The sequence below is a fragment of the Chlorocebus sabaeus genome, chromosome 1 (assembly GCF_047675955.1).
Source record: "Chlorocebus sabaeus isolate Y175 chromosome 1, mChlSab1.0.hap1, whole genome shotgun sequence".
Classification (NCBI taxonomy): Eukaryota; Metazoa; Chordata; class Mammalia; order Primates; family Cercopithecidae; genus Chlorocebus; species Chlorocebus sabaeus.
In genome coordinates, this window is record NC_132904.1 from 117,696,985 (window position 1) to 117,713,618 (window position 16,634).

The 16,634-nt window shown below is 38.6% G+C and overlaps 1 protein-coding gene across 1 annotated transcript in view; it reads left to right on the forward strand.

Annotated features, from left to right (window-relative positions):
* The window catches only part of SORL1 (sortilin related receptor 1), a 178,198-nt gene that overhangs the window by 43,942 nt on the left and 117,622 nt on the right, over nt 1-16,634 (forward strand). Inside the window, exons 6-7 of the mRNA XM_038005081.2 lie at nt 309-489; nt 16,493-16,594. Coding sequence (XP_037861009.2) covers nt 309-489; nt 16,493-16,594 — 283 coding nt within the window. The remainder of the gene's footprint in view (nt 1-308; nt 490-16,492; nt 16,595-16,634) is intronic.

Below are 16,634 nucleotides of genomic sequence, written 5' to 3' on the forward strand. Positions count from 1 at the left end.
TATTAATTTTGAAAAATTTTGTCTTGTACTACTACTTTTTGCCCTTCCCAAGCAGGGCAGGGTTGCCTTGAGCAAAACCCAGGATGCTTTGAAAACAACATAAAACACTTTACAAATGGCAGTTTTATCCCCTCTATCCTGAGTCAAGGAGTAACCAAAGGGATATGTTTGAGGCACGGAGAGTGTCATCTGTAGGTCACACCATGGTAGGCCTAAATTCTAGTTGATTTTCATCATTGCAAAGCCTCCATACCTCTAGTAATTAAATGTGCAAATGATAGCAACCATTTTTTTTTTTCTCCTGCCAGGGGAATTGATCCCTATGACAAACCAAATACCATCTACATTGAACGACATGAACCCTCTGGCTACTCCACCGTTTTCCGAAGTACAGATTTCTTCCAGTCTCGGGAAAACCAGGAAGTGATCCTTGAGGAAGTGAGAGATTTTCAGCTTCGGGACAAGTACATGTTTGCTACAAAGGTGGTGGTAAGTTGAAAGCACTAAAGAATAAACTACTTTTGAGTTTCCTCTGTGAAGTTTGGCATTCTGTGATTAAATAGGTGAGTGTGCATACACGGGAATTGGAAGGATGTGCTTGGGACAGATTGACTGAAGGATTCTCAACATTGATGACATTGATGAACATTCCCAAAGGGCTTGGCAGGTGCTAGGAAGTCAGAGGAGTGGAGAGGCCTAGGACAAACACTCAAAGTGGCTCTAGGCTCTAGAAATTTGGTTGTTTCCTAAGCATTCTTGACAAAGACTATTGCTTTGAAATCCCTATGAAAAGAGCAAAGAATGGAGGGGGGAGGGTGGTTCAGTGGTTTCTTTCCTTTAATCCCACTGCCTGATTTCCTTTAAACTTAGGCTGATTTCTTTGAGATTTTTCAACACATGTTAATTTACATGGCTAATAGGATGTGTAGTCATTGGCTAGTGGGAGTTAATGCTCTAAGAAAAGCAGTAATTAAGCTTCCAGCTGTCAGTAAGTAGCTTAACTCTCAGCCTTTGGGAAAATCTTCCCCTTGATTTGATGTGTTGGAGCCAGATGCTGAAATGGTGGGCTTGCTCCTTTAAAACCAGAGTTAATTACTTAACAGGACTTGTCTTGAAACCGTATCGAGTTCAGTCTTTATCACCCTAGTTGTAAAGGAAAAAACCAGGCCCAGTCGAGGGCAGGTGGGGCTCTTATTTCTGGGAGGCTACTGGCTTGCGTTCCTGATGGTGCCCTTCCCTTGTTGACTCAGGCTCTGTTGAAGGCCTTTGCTAACTGGGAGGTTGCTGTATTGTCTGTCACTGTTAACCTTAGAGACTGAAATCAGACGTAATGTTTTCCTTCAGGTTCCCATTTACTTCTATAATTGGTAGCAGGCCAGGTGGAAGTAGGTCAACCTTCTTGGTAGGATTTTAGGGTCAAGAGAGGACCTCCCCAGCAGGAAAAGCAGGGAGTAAGGACAGAATGAGAAGAGAGATGTGGGTGGCTAAAGGCTAGAGGCATTTTCAGTTACCTTGCAAAATGTTCTGAAAAACCATTAGCCTATGGCAGTTTTTCTTGTGGGGCCATTTGCATTGATCCATAGACATCGGTTCACTGTCTTCCTGCTTTGCTTGTCTCTTTCTCTATCTTTCTCTTAGACACACATGCACAAATATGTACAGCAGCCAAGAAACGTAAGCATCCTTGAATGACTTTGGGCAGGGATGGGGTGATGGGAACACACAGATGAGAAATCAGGCCCAAGCACTGGTGTCTTGTGACATCAGTTGGACAGTCTTGAGTTTTCAGTACGGTCTAAAACCTTGCCTTCAGTTCTCCAGGGTTTATAGGCCTTTTCTGCCTTAGTTCCTTGGGCCTGGAGTTATTGTATGATTTTAATTCTGAACTCTAAAACACATTGGCTGACTGCCTGGTTTGTCCTCCTTTTTGTGTGAACCAGGGCAGGATGGATAGCTGTTGTGCATTTCTCTTAACCGGCTTATTCCTAGGTGTCACGGCTGAGAGTTTAAGTTATATCCCAGCTGGACCGGGCATGGTAGCTCATGCCTGTAATCCCAGCACTTTGGGAGGCCAAGGTGGGTGGACCCTTTGAGGTCAGTAGTTCAAGACGAGCCTGGTCAACATGGTGAAACCCCATCTCTACTAAAAATACAAAAATTAGGCTGGTGTGGTGGCACGTGCTTGTAATCCCAGCTACTCGGAAGGCTGAGGCAGGAGAATTGCTTGAAGTCGGGAGGTGGAGGCTGCAGTGAGCCAAGATCATGCCATTGCACTCCAATCTGAGCAACAGAGCAAGACTCCTTCTCAAAAAAAAAAAAAAAGAAAAAAGAAAAAGAGTTATATTCCAGCTGGAGCTTTCTGTGCCCTCCATTCCAATCTAACAGCTATGTCTGTTCTCCAGATGTATCTGATTTACAGAGTGCCTGTGGTGAGTTTTTAATTAAACCTAGGCAGTGGTAAGATTAGGGGTCATGTTTGTTTCGATCTCACTAATACAATACCCAGTGCCTTGCACAATGTTTGGTATACAGCAGATGCGCAATGGAGTTGAATGAATGCCATGTTTGCCCACGAAATTTAAAAAGTAGTCAATTTTTAGAAATGTGGTGGGAGAGGTATTAAATTTTTGGTACTTTTATAGGCAATTCTTAACTCTCTATATGGCTTATTTATTTATATGCTGTTGGTGGCAAAACTGTAGTTATGTGTTGGCTCCTCCTCCTGCACATGGATGAACCAACAGAGTCCAAGGTCAGTGGTGTTAGCAAGAGGATGTAGGTAAGATGAGTTGGGCCACCACTGACAGGTGTTTCCCAAATTGTGGTCTTAGGAGTACCCACGTCAGCATCAGTAAAGGACAGCTGTTACAAGTGCAGATTGCAGGGCTCAAATGCACTTTTCCCCAGAGCATCCCAAGGTCATCTAAGAATCACCAGTTTGAGAAACTCTGCCCTGAGCCTTCTACAGGCAGATGCTTCGAATGACAGAGTTGTACTACTGTCTAGGGAATATTTCTCAAGGGATGGATTGATGAGAAAAGAAACACAACTGGCTGTGGACAGCACATAAAATATGTGCTTTCCTCCTTTTTATTACATCAGACTGCTAAACCACAAGGATAAACAAAGTTGGCCTTGGTCAGATAATCCCCTCCCAGTAGGAGTGTTGAAACCTGCAAGTGTAACTTTTTATCTGGGATTTGCCTAGTTCTAAGGCTGCCTGAGCTTGGGGAATTCCAGCTGGCTTTAGTGTTAAATGAATTCAGATCAAATTGGGAAAATCAAAGAACTGATTTTAAAACTACAGAAAGTTGGTTTTGTGTGATTAACTCTTTTGCTTCCTTCCAGCACCGTGAGTAATTCCAGTCCTTTGCAAGTTACTGTTTCAGCCCCCTGGCTTCAGGACTGGAGCTGGTGTCCAGGTCTTCAGAACCTCCTGGTACCCTGTTGGCCTTGCTCTGGCTTTGTAATGTGCTTTGTATTTGTTGCCCTTAAGCTGTCTAGTTTAATTTTTATTCCTTGCTTTTTGACATAAAGTTCACTTATTTGTCTTCATAGTCTATATCAAAATGATAGGGCCATTAAAGAAACAATGACGTTCCTCTGTGATTTGTTAATTTGGTAATATACAACTGTGAGACTCTTTCAGTAGATAACAATAATTGCTGAAAAGCTTGAGGTGGGTCAGGGTTAGCTACTCCCCTACAACCTCACAACCTCACTACCAGATTAAGATTATCTTGCAAGCCAGGCTCAGATATTTCTGGCACAAATGTGTATCAGTACGCAAAGACGTGATCTGTGGACTTGCATGTGTCCTTACAGGTGATGCAGCCACCTATGCCTTGCATGCTGCACACGCTATGTTCTAGAGTGGATGCTAGGAAACTGTGGCCCACCACCTGTTCTTGTAAATGAAGTTTTACTGAGACACAGCCATAGTCATTGCTTATGTGTGGTCTAAGGTTGCTTTCATACCGCAGTGGTAGAGTTGCATAGTTAACTATACAGAGGCAGTATGGCTCCAAAAGCCGAAAATAACCTATTATCTGGACCTTTACAGATAGTTGTCTGACTACCTGTAGTTGCTGACTATGCTGCTAGTTGTCTGTTACCCCTTCAGTTGGCATCAGGTAACTGGAATCGCATTGTCTTGACAAGTCCCAGGCATTATCCCCAAAAGTATAGGTTATGGGCCTCTCTCAATTGTTATGCCCTGTTCATGACAGGATGGTATCTTTAGAATATTATGCCCAGTTCAAGTATTTTGATGTCATGTCGATCTTCCAAGTGAGGGCCCATGTGTATTTTCATGATTCTGACCAAGCAACCACCAATTTCACTATTGAAAACCAATTTTCAACCTTAAGCTAATTTAGTCTCTAATGTTGATCAGAGGTAACAGAAGAGTTTAGTAACTGCTGCAAGATGTTGTGGCCTTCTAGATGAGAAATCAGCTGACAAAACTGTGTTGTGAATTATAGGATAACTGACCCAAATCAAATTACTTACCTATTATTTTAACTATGTTACTTAAATATAAAGCATTAGCTTTATATTTGCACCTAATGCTTATAACTCTCATCTACGATCAATAAAACCCAAACATTTACAGATTAAAAATAAAACTATAATACCAATACATTTAAAATTAATATTTGTTACAACTGTGTTCAGATACAATTCACATTCTACAAAATTTAACGCTTTTAAGTGTACAATTCAGTGGTTTTTAGTATATTCATAAAGTTGTGCAATGATCATCATTATCTAATTCCAAATATTTTTATCACCCCACAGAAGAAACCACATACCCGTTACCATTACTTCCCTTTTCCTCCCTGATGCTGGTAATCACTAATCTAGTATCTTTATGGCTTTGCTTATCTTGGGCATTTTATATAATAGAAATCACACAATTTGTGACTGTATTAGTTCATTTTCATACTGCTATGAAGAAATGCCCTAGACTGGGTTATTTATAAAGAAAAGGAGGTTTAATAGACTCACAGTTCCACATGGCTGGAGAGGCCTCACAATCAAGGCAGAAGGCGAAGGAGGAGCAAAGGCATGGCTTACATGGCAGCAGGCAAGAGAGCGTGTGCAGGGGAACTGCCCTTTATAAAACCATCAGATCTCGTGAGACTTATTCACTATGTTGAGAACAGCACAGAACAACCCACCCCCATGATTGAGTTACCTCCCACCAGGTCCCTCCCATGACACGTGGGGATTATGGGGGAGCTACAATTCAAGATGAGATTTGGGTGGGGACATAGCCAAACTATATCAGTGACGTTTTGTGACTGGTTTCTTTCACAGTATAATGTTTTCAAGTTTCATTTATATTGTAGCATGTATAATTACTTTAACCATTTTTAATGGCTGACTAGTATTTGCAATGAATATAACATATTTTATTTATCCATGTATTAGTTGGTGGCCATTTGGCTTGTGTCTACTATTTCACTGTTACAAACAGTGCTGCTGTGAATGTTCCTGTGCAAGTTTGTGTGTGAACTTATGTTTTTAATTCTGTTGGGTTTATACCTGGGAGCGTAACTACTGGGTCATGTGGCACTTCTTTTTTTTTTTTTTTCGGGACAGAGTCTCACTGTGTCACGCAGGCTGGAGTTCGGTGGCACGATCTTGGCTCACTGCAAGTTCCCCGGGTTCACGCTGTTCTCCTGCCTCAGCCTCCGAGTAGCTGGGACTACAGGTGCCTGCTGCCACACCTGGCTAATTTTTTGTATTTTTTAGTAGAGACAGGGTTTCATCATGTTAGCCAGGGTGGTCTCGATCTCCTGACCTTGTGATCCGCCCACCTTGGCCTCCCAAAGTGCTGGGATTACAAGCGTGAGCCACTGTGCCCAGCCGACAATTCTGTTTAACTTTTTGAGAATCCGTCAAGTGGTTTTTCAAAACTATTGTACCATTTTATATTCCCACCAGAAATGTATTAGGGTGTAGTTTTCCCATATCCTTGTCAACATTTGTTACTGTTTTTTGGATGATAGCCATCCCAGTTAAGTGTGAAGTGGTATCTAATGGTTTTAATTTGAATTCCTGATGGCTAAGGATGTTGAACATATGTTGAACATCTTTTCATGTGGCTGTTGGCCATTTGTATGTCTTTCTTGGACAGATGTCTATTCAAGGCCTTTGTCCGTTTTTAAATTGGGTTCTTTTTTGTTCTTGAGTTATAGTAGTTCTTTTTTCTATATATTTTTTATATATGTTACATGATTTGCAAATCTTTTCTGCCATTCCTTGGTTTATCTTTTTACTTTCTTTTCTTTTTCAGCACTAAAGTTTTTATTTTTAGTTTTTTGAGTTGGGGGTCTTACTCTGTCACCCAGGCTGGAGTGCAGTGGAGCAATCATGGCTCACCGCAGCCGTGATCTTCATGCGCTCAAGCAGTCCTCCTACCTCAGCCTCCTGAGTAGCTGGGACCACAGCCATGTGCCACCATACCTGTTAATTTTTTAATTTTTTGTAAAGATGGGATTTCATCAAGTTGCCGAGGCTGGTCTCAAACTCCTGGGCTCAAGCAATCCTCCTACCTTGGCCTCCCAAAGTGTTGGGATTACAGGCACGAGCCACCATACCCAGCCTTGTTTTTAATTTTGATGAAGTTCAATTTATCCATTTTTTTTGTTGTTGTTGTCTGTTCTATTGTTATATCCGAGAAACTATTGCCTAATCTGAGGTCATGAAGATATGCTTCCTTTTCCTTTAAGAGTTATGTAGTTTTAGCTCTTACAGTCTATGATTCATTTCATTTTCAATTAATTTTTTTATCTAGTGTGAAGTAGTTATTTACCTTCATTCTTTTGTATGTGGATAACCAGTTGTCCCAGCACCATTTGTTGAAAAGGCTATACTTTTCTCTTGGTACCTTGGTTGAAAATTAATTTCTCACAAATATGAGAATTTATTTCTGGACTCCTTCTCTCTCTCTCTCTCTCTCTCTTTTTTTTTGAGATAGTTTTGCTGTCACCTAGGCTGGAATGTAGTGGCATAGTCATGGCTCACTGCAGCTTTGAACTCACAAGCTCAATGGTCCTCCCGCCCCAGCTTCCTGAGTAGCTGCAACTACAGGCATGCACCACTGTGGCCTGGCTAAGTTTTTGAAGAAACAGGGTCTCACTATGTTGCCCAGGCCACTGCACTTGGCCTGTTTCTGGACTCATAGTTCTATTCCATTAATCTATATGTCTATCCCTATGCCAACATCACACTGTCTTGATTACTGTAGTTTTGTAATAAGTTTTGAATGTGGTAAATTAGAACTCTCCAACTTCGTTCTTTTTTCAAGATTGTATTGGCTATTCTTTCAACGTGTGTTTAAGATCAGCTTGTCAATTTTTTGCCAAAACAACAACAACAAAAAAAACCACAGATGGGATTTTGATAGAGATTGATCTACAGATTCAACACAATTTGGAGAGTATTACCATCTCAATATATTATGTCTTCCAATGCATGGACAAAGGATATTCTTCCATTTATTTAGGTTTTCTTTAATTTCTTTCAACTGGATTTTCTGGTTTTCAGTGTACAAATCCCGGACTTCTTTAGTTAAAAACTTCTCCTGACTGGGCACGGTGGCTCACACCTGTAATTTCAGCACTTTGGGAGGCTGAGGTGGGCGGATAACGAGGTCAGGAGTTCGAGACCAGCCTGGCCAATATGGTGAAACCCTGTCTCTACTAAAAATACAAAAATTAGCTGGGTGTGGTGGGGTGTACCTGTAGTCCCAGCTACTCGGGAGGCTGAGGCAGAAGAATTGCTTGAACCCAGGAGACAGAGATTGCAGTGAGTTGGGATCGTGCCACTGTACTCCAGCCTGGGTGACAGAGTGAGGCTCCATCTCAAAAAAAAAAAAAAAAAAAAAGTTTCCTAAGTATCCTTTTTGGCTCCATTGTAAATGGTTCTTTTCTTTATTTCATTTTCAGATTGTTCATTGCTAGTATGTAGAAACATGATTGATTTTTGTATTAGTGATCGTATATTCTCCAACCTTGCTGAACTTTATTAGTTCTAACTTTTTTGGTGTGTGGATTCTTTAGGATAATTCCTTAGGTCTGCTAAAAGAGACAACATCATCCTTTAATTCTTCCTTTCCAGTCTGGAGGCCTTTTATTTGTTTGTTTTTTTTGCCTAACTGCATTGGCTAGAACCTCTAGTAAAATGTTGACTAGGAGTGGAGAGAGTAGGCATCCTTGTCTTATTCCTGATCTTAGGGGAAATGCATTCAATCTTATACCATTAAGTATGATTTTTAACTGTGGGGTTTTTCTAGATGCCCTTTACCAATTTGAGAAAGGTTCCCTTCTATTCCTAGGTTGTTGAGTGTTTTTATCATGAAAAAGTCTGGGATTTTGTCAGTGCTTTTTCTGTGTCAGCTGTGATATCATATGTTTCTTTTTTTCCTCCTTTAGTCTGTTAACATTGAATATTACACTGATGGATCTTTCTCATATGCTAAACCAATGCACATTTTTGGAATGAATCCCACTTGCTCTTGGTTTATCATCATTTTTATCCTGTAATTTGTTTGGCAGAATTTACCATCTTTGTGGGAAGTTTTCTGGTTACTAATTCAATCTTTTTAGTTTTTAAAATTTATCTTTGGTTCAGTTTCAGCAGTTTGTATCTTTCTAGTAATTTGTTCATTTCTTCTAAGTTATTTAATTTTCAATTATTTATAGTATTCATACTAATCTTCTTTTTTATTTCTGTGAGGTTGTTAATGATGTTTCTTATTTCTTTCCTAATTTTAATAATTTGAGTCTTCTTTTCTTGGTAAGTCTAGCTTGTAGTCTAGTTTATTAAATTTTGTTAATCTTTTCAAAGAATCAGTATATTATTTGAGTAATTTTCTTTATTCTTTTTCTCTTCTGTATTTCATTTATTCCTACTCTAATCTTTGTATTTCTTTCATTGTGCTTGCTTTGGGCTTAGTTTGCCCTTATGTTTCTACATTCTTAAGGTGGATAGTCAGGTTATTGATTTGATATTTTTCTTCTTTTTTAATATAAGTGATTATAGGTATACATTTTTCTCTAATCACTGCTTTAGCTGCATTTCATATGCTTATGTTTTCATTTTCATTCATCTTAAAGTATTTTCTAATGACTCTTGTGATTCCTTTTGACCCATTGATGATTTTTGAATGTGTTGTTTAATTTCAATATATTTGTGAATTTCCTTGTCTTTTTGGTTTCTCATTTTATTCCATTATGATCACAGAATGTACTTTATATGGTTTCAGTTCTTTTTAAATGTATTGAGGCTTATTTTAATACTTAACATCTGTTTTCCTTGAGAATGTGGCTGAACATGTGAAACGAAAGATGTGCTTTGAGAAGAATGTGTATTCTGCTGTTGTTGGGTATTATGTTCTAGAAATGTTTATTAAAACTACTTGGTTGATGGTGATGTTCAGTTTATCTTTTTCCTTTTCTGCCTTGTTCTATAATGAAGATGGGAAAATCTTTAACTGTTGAAATCTCTAACTGTTATCGTCTTGAATTATTTATTTCTCCCTTCAATTGTGGCAGTTTTCCCTCTTGTGCTTTGGAGTTCTGTTGTTAGGTGCATATATGTTTATGATTGTTAATTCTTCTAGATGGACACTTTTATCATTATTAAATGTCCTTCCTTGTCTCTAGTAACTATTTTTTGTCTTAAATTCTATCTTGACTATTACTATAGCTATTCTTCTTTTCTTCTGGGTACAGTTAACATGGTGTATTAGTCCGTTTTCATGCTGCTAATAAAGACATACCCAACACTGGGCAATTTACAAAAAAGGTTTATAATGGACTTATAGTTCCACATGGCTGGGGAAGCCTCACAATAATAGCGGAAGGCAAGCAGGAGCAAGTCATGTCTTACATGGACGACAGCAGGCAAAGAGAGCTTGTGCAGGAAAACCCCTCATTTTAAAAACCATCAGATCTCATGAGACTTATTCACTATCAGGAGAACAGTGATAACACTATCACGGAAAAGACCTGCCTCCATGATTCAATTACCACCCACCTGGTCCCTCCCACAGCATGTGGGAATTCCAGATGAGATTTGGGTGGGGACACAGCCAAACCATATCACAGAGCATATCATTTTTTCATCCTTGTAGTTTCAATCTATTTGTATCTTTGAATCCTTGTAAATAGCATATGGTTGTGTCAGGTCTTTTATGCATTCTTTTGATTTCTGCCTTTTGATTAGGGTGTTTAATTCACCTACATTTAATGTAATTACTAAAAGGTAGACTACGTATCTGCTATTGCTGTTTGCTTTCTATATTCCTCATAGTTTTTTTTTTTTTTTTGGTTCCTCTATTACTTCATTACTGCCTTCTTTTATATTAAATGCAGATTTTCTAGGGTAACATTTAAATTCCCTTGTACCTTCTTTCACTAAATTTTTCCCAGGTGTTTTCTTAATCTGTGCTTTGGGGAGTATAATAAATATCTTAATTTGTGAAATCTAATTTGGATTAATAACAATGTAACTTCAGTAGTGTACAAAATATTTGTCATTATATAGCTTTATTGTGTCCCTGCTTTTGTGCTATTATTGTCTCATCTTTGTACTCTTAAAGCCCATCAGTACAGTTTTAGTCTAATTGAGGACTCGTTATATAAGATGAGTCATTTTTCTTTTGCTGCTTTCCAAGTTTCTTTATCTTTGGCTTTCAACAGTTTTACTATGTGCCTGGGCATGGGTCTCTGAGTTTATCCTTTTAGGAATTCATTGAGCTCACTGGATTTATGTTTTTCATCAAATTTGGGGAGTTTTGGGTCATTATTTCTTCAAATATTCTTTCTCCTTTATTCTGTCATCTCGTCAATAACTTCAGTAATTTGTATGTCAGGACACTTGATGGTGTTTCCTGGTTCTTTTAGACTCTGTTTATTTTAACATTTTTTTTTTTTTTTTTGGTCAGACTAAGATATCACAATTGACATGTCTTAAAGTTCACTGCTTTTTTATTTTCCTGGTTCAAATCTGCTGTTAAACGCCTCTACTAAATTTTTCTTTTGATTTATTATACTTTTCAACTCCCAAATTTCTATTTGCTTGTTTTTCTTTTTTAATTTTTTTATTTCTTTATTGATATTCTCTATTTGATGAGGCATTGTTCTCATTGTGTCCTTTCATACTTTATATATGATTTATTTTAGTCCTTTGAGCATATTTATGATAGCTTATTGAATTTTTTTTTTTTTTACTTAGTCTAATGTCTGAGCTTTTAAGGACAATTTCTACTAACTACTCTTTTTGCTTGTGTATAGGCTATACTTTGCTGTTTCTTTGCTTGTACTGTGATTTTTTTATTGAAAACTGGACATTTTAAATGGTGTGGCAGCTCCATACCACTGACACGCCCTCCTCAGGGTTTTGTGTTGTTGCTATTTGTTGTTGTTCCTGTTTTTGTTGTTGTTGTTTTTGTTGTTCAGGGAGTTTCTATACTGCTATCAAGTTTGTGTTCTTTATTGTTATTGCTACTGAAGTATCTCATAATTTAGCTTATTGGTCAGCCAATGATAAGACAGAGATTTTCTTAAACACTTTGAACCACTAAGTCCCTCAGCCTTTGCTAATGGCCTCTGGGTGTGTGTTTGGGTATACCTTCAATACTCTGGCAGGGAGTTTAAAACTCTGTCCTAGCCTTCACTTCCTGCTTATGTAGAGCTTCAAGATTAGCTGGAGGTAAGAGATTAGACCCTGTTCATTTATTTCTTGAGCATACTCACAGCTCTTATGTGCTTGACCTTGTGGAGTCCCAGGAATATTCTAGAGCTTATTGAAGTCTCCTAAGGGCATCTTCTTCCCCAGTTTTTCCTTTTAAGCTTTTTAGTTAGCCTCTTTTCATTCCCAATTGGTAATACTATCTTCAGCAGTTATGATGATAAGCAATTGCTAGTTTTTATTCAGTTTTCAGTAAATACCTTGGCTGGCTATAAGGCTGTCTATATCATGAACCAAGTCAGGCTATATAAAGACAAGAGCTGATAATGCAGCTTTCCTGTGAGCCCCCAGACAGGTCAGGCTTTTTGGGAACTCCAGACCTATTCTGTCCTCTCCAGTGGCTGCCAGGCTGCTGTTTTTTCACAGCTATTGTAGATGTGAGGCTGTGGGTTTCCAAGGCTACCACAGAGCTAGAGAGAGGGGGATGGGATTAGGGCAAATGAAAACATCACAAAGCTGGCTATTTTTGCCAAGATTCAGCCATTGTTCTTGAATAAATGTGCCTTGAATTTTTGCAACTCTTTATTTCATTTGCAGAATTGTGAAAAAGTTGATTTTGAAGATTTTTGTCAGTGTTTTTCTTGCTTTTATGGATGAGTATATTTTTAGAGTTCCTAGAAATGCTTCCAATTAGTATTAACTTTGTAAACTTTATTATAGGCATTTTCCAACCTACACGAAAGAACAGTTAATGCTGATATGACCTCCCCATGTGCCCTCATTCAGCTTCAATATTACTTACCTACATTTGCCAACCTCTCCATAGCTATCTACTCACTCCTTTTTACCCCCTGGAATATCCCAGATGTCGGATTTTAGCTATGTTTTATTTAGGATTTTTTTTTTGGTAAACAACATTAATGTGGATGAGGATGTTTTGCTGAAGCTTTGTTGCTGCTTCAAGGGAGGATGTGACCCACGGCTCTGGTGCTTCTGAACTAGTGGCCCTGTGCTTCCACATGCCCTGGGAGGGCTTAGTTCTTTACGCATTTTCTCTAGCTGAGCTGCCATGCAACTTTCGGTGGGATAGCTCATTGCAGTATCCTTTGGCCTTTACTTGATGAGAGTATCCTTTATTTAGTTCCTTTCTCCTCTTCTTGATCCTCCTCCATTTGTTTTTGCTCTTAACACAATCTCAAATATAAAGGGAAATTAAGGTTATTCACATACCTAGATGGATTTGTTTATTTATTTATTTATTTATTTATTTATTTCTGAGATGGAGTCTTTCTCTGTCGCCAGGCTAGAGTGCAGTGGCATGATCTCGGCTTACTGCAACCTCCGCCTCCCAGGTTCAGGTGATTCTCCTGTCTCAGCCTCCCGAGTAGCTGGGACTATAGGCATACTCCACTATGCCTAGCTAATTTTTGTATTTTTAGTAAAGACGGGGTTTCACCATATTGGCCAGGATGGTCTTGATCTCTTGACCTCATGATCTGCCCACCTTGGCCTCCCAAAGTGCTGGGATTACAGGCATGAGCCACTGTGCCTGGCCGAATTTATTTTTAATTATCAGAAATGAAAACAAAATTAAAAAAAAACTTCTTATAAATTCTCAGACTTTATAGGATTGACTTAGATTAAAACATTTAAATCATTCCTAGTAGTTGATGAAGGTATGTGTGTTTGTGGATGTGTTAGCTGGTACAGCCTTTCAGGAGGGCCATTTCATGATAGCTATCAAAAATACAAATTTTGACTTAAGAATTCTTCTCTAAGAATACATCGTACCAATAGTATTGTGCAGTTCTGAAAAAGTAATAAATATATACGTGTGTGTGTGTGTTTAAGAAATGTTTTTGGAAATAACCCAAATGCCTACCAATAGCTGTTAAGTGGAAAGATGTCTAAGATACATTGCCAGTGATAAGATTTTAAATTGTGGGACAGTAAGATACACTGTTAATGGAAAAAGTTAAGTAATAAAACAGCATTTATATCATGATTCAAATTATATGTGAAAAATTAGATTGCCTGTGTCAGTTTAGAATTGTGTTAGGTTGCTGGTAATAGACTAGAAAGAAAAGTTGCTTAACCAAGTCAGGAGTTTAGTTTTCTCCCCCTCGCTGCCTGGAGGTAGGCTGTCATGGGCTGGTATGTCGGTGTCCTGATGTTCTTGGGAACCCAGATATCTGTCTTAACGTTCTACCATCCTGACTAATGATTTCCATTCTCGAGATTACCTCGTGGTTCAAGACGTCCACACTAGCCTTCAAGTCCTTATTGCAGTTAGGAAGAATAAGGAAAGACAGCAAGTAGGACCTCTTTCCACCAATTCCATCTATTTAAGCAGCCTTCCTAGAAATCCGACACAAGACTTCTGTTTTTAATCTTATTGATTAGTACTTAATCACGTGACTACCCATAGCTGCAAAAATGGTAGAGAAGTGCAGTCATTTATCCTGGATGTTGTCAGGGTCCCAGTGCTCGGAAGGAAAGGGATAATGGGTGTTGAGGGTAGATGTAGCAGTGTCTGTCACTATGTAAGTATGCTTGCGTGTGGTGGCACAGTGTATTTCTGAAAGGATGCACAAGAGCTGTTAGCCACTGGGCACTCTGCAGGGTAGAGTGGGAGGAGGGATGTGGAGGTCAGAGCAGAGCTTCTGCATTTACCTTGTACTCATCTGTGCTGTTGGATGTTTTCCATGAGTATGATTTGCTTTTATAATAATAGACATAAAAAACAAACCAACCCAAAACCTACGGTTTATTAAGAAAAATCTCAGAGCCTTACAATACATCTTACAATCACTAGTGTACCATAGTTTAATTGTTAATATATTTCTTGGTGGCAGTAAAACAATATAATAACTCTTTAAAAATGCATTAAGAATGAACCTGAATTGTCCAGGTTTAGGAATAATTCTCCAAGAAGGAAGTGGGATCGATGCGTTTTGAGATTTTTTTTTGGTTCGATGATTGTAGTATTCTGTGATTTTTGCATTTATGAGGTAAGACTGACGTGTGAAATATATTCTTAATACTCAGGCCTCGCAGCAGCAATTGTTAAGTATTTTTAACTAATGATGAGCCTGGGTGTCATTGAGAAATCACTCTTTTTAAAGTTTTACTGACAGTTGGAAGTAGTAAAAAACAAAGCATAAAAATGTGTATTTCACTGATAACGTTCCTCTATATATTCACAAAAATATGTATATAGGCTGACTGAAACCAATCATCTGACATAGTCATGACATTTTATCAGCTTAATGAGGACTTTTGGAATTTATATGTCACAATTTTGCTGGGAATTGTTTTCTCATTCAGTTAATATGCTTTTACATTTTTAGTAGATCCATCATTTCCTACAGCCCCATGTTTAGTACAAGCTATTAATGTGGTTTTCAGGTTTCCATTTTGGTGGGCAGTCTTTTGTACCTCTTTACCTGATTTCTTGAAAACAAACTACTTTTAACCATTTGTTCAGTGGTAGTTTGAATGTCTGCTGCTCAAATGGATTAAAAGTAACTTTGTCTTTATCAGCTGGGTCCTCACAGTATTCATAGGGCATGTGTGAGCACAGGGTACTGAGTTGTTATGTTACAGATAAAATAAATGGGTATGTTCCTTACTCTTTAGGAAGTTAATATCTATAATAAACAGCAACCTAGTCAAGGATAAGTGAAGCCGAAGTAACCCCTCTGGCTGGGAATCCCAACATCTCAATAAGTTTAATAGTCATTTGTATGATTATGTCCACATGACGGTATGCCTCCCTGTGTCTTTCCTGACAGATATGCAACATTTCCCTTCAGTTTCTGGCCGTGTTCTTTTAGAGCTGGAAGAAACCACACAGAGTCTTTGTAACAGTTCTTCTCTTTTTTGGAATTGTGGACTTTCTTGAGAATCTGATAAAATGTATGGAGCCTCCATAGCAAAATAAATGAGTGTATATAAAAAATTTGCATATATGTTTACAGGATTGCTGGACCATTTAAACCCATCTATAGGGAAGTCATGATCCAAATCAGTTTCTCCTTTTGTAGATGAATAAACTGAAAGCTAGAGAGATTTTTGTCATTTTTTCAGTTGGTAGAGCTAGCTCGTAATCTGATGCTTTTATACACATTTCCAAGATTCTTTCTGTGACTTAAAAGTCTCTAAAATGCAATGTGATGTGGTCAACCTCATGTTGAATACTCTACCAATGAATATATATTCTAGCAAAAGACCTTCCTCAATGAGATTATTCAGAGATGGAAAACCAGAATCAATGAATATTCTCTCAAGTCTTGGTGCAAATTAAAGCCTTGTGACTGCAGCATCCTTGTAACCTAAAAATAGGAGTAGAAAGAAGAAAAGAACATGTTTTGTGTGCATGGTGTGTGGCTGATCTCACCCTTTAGTGGTTTGGGGGCTGTAGGCTCCTCCCTGCCTATTTCTTCAGCCTCATCACACAATCCTCTTTCTATCTCTTACCTACTGAAGTGTTGGCAGCCTCCAACAACCTCCTCTAGTCCAAGTTCTACCATCATACCATTTCCTTCCTTATCTAATATCCACGGAGTATCTAGTGTCTGTTGCAAACCAGGTATCTAAGATGAAGCAGTACAACCCAAGCTGCCCAGTGATGGCAGATGCTGCAAAAATATGAATTTGCAATCAGTCTCTATTTTGTGTTTCCAGTAGAACTGGAAGAATCTGATTCTTCTATTTTTATTTTTGCTGCTTTTGAATGACTGTAATGTGGCACCATTAATTTTTTTTTTCTCCTCTTCCTTGGCAGCATCTCTTGGGCACTCAACAGCAGTCTTCTGTCCAGCTCTGGGTCTCCTTTGGCCGGAAGCCCATGCGAGCAGCCCAGTTTGTCACAAGACATCCTATTAATGTGAGTGGGGTCTGCTTGAGGTTGGGAAGAAGTGTCACTG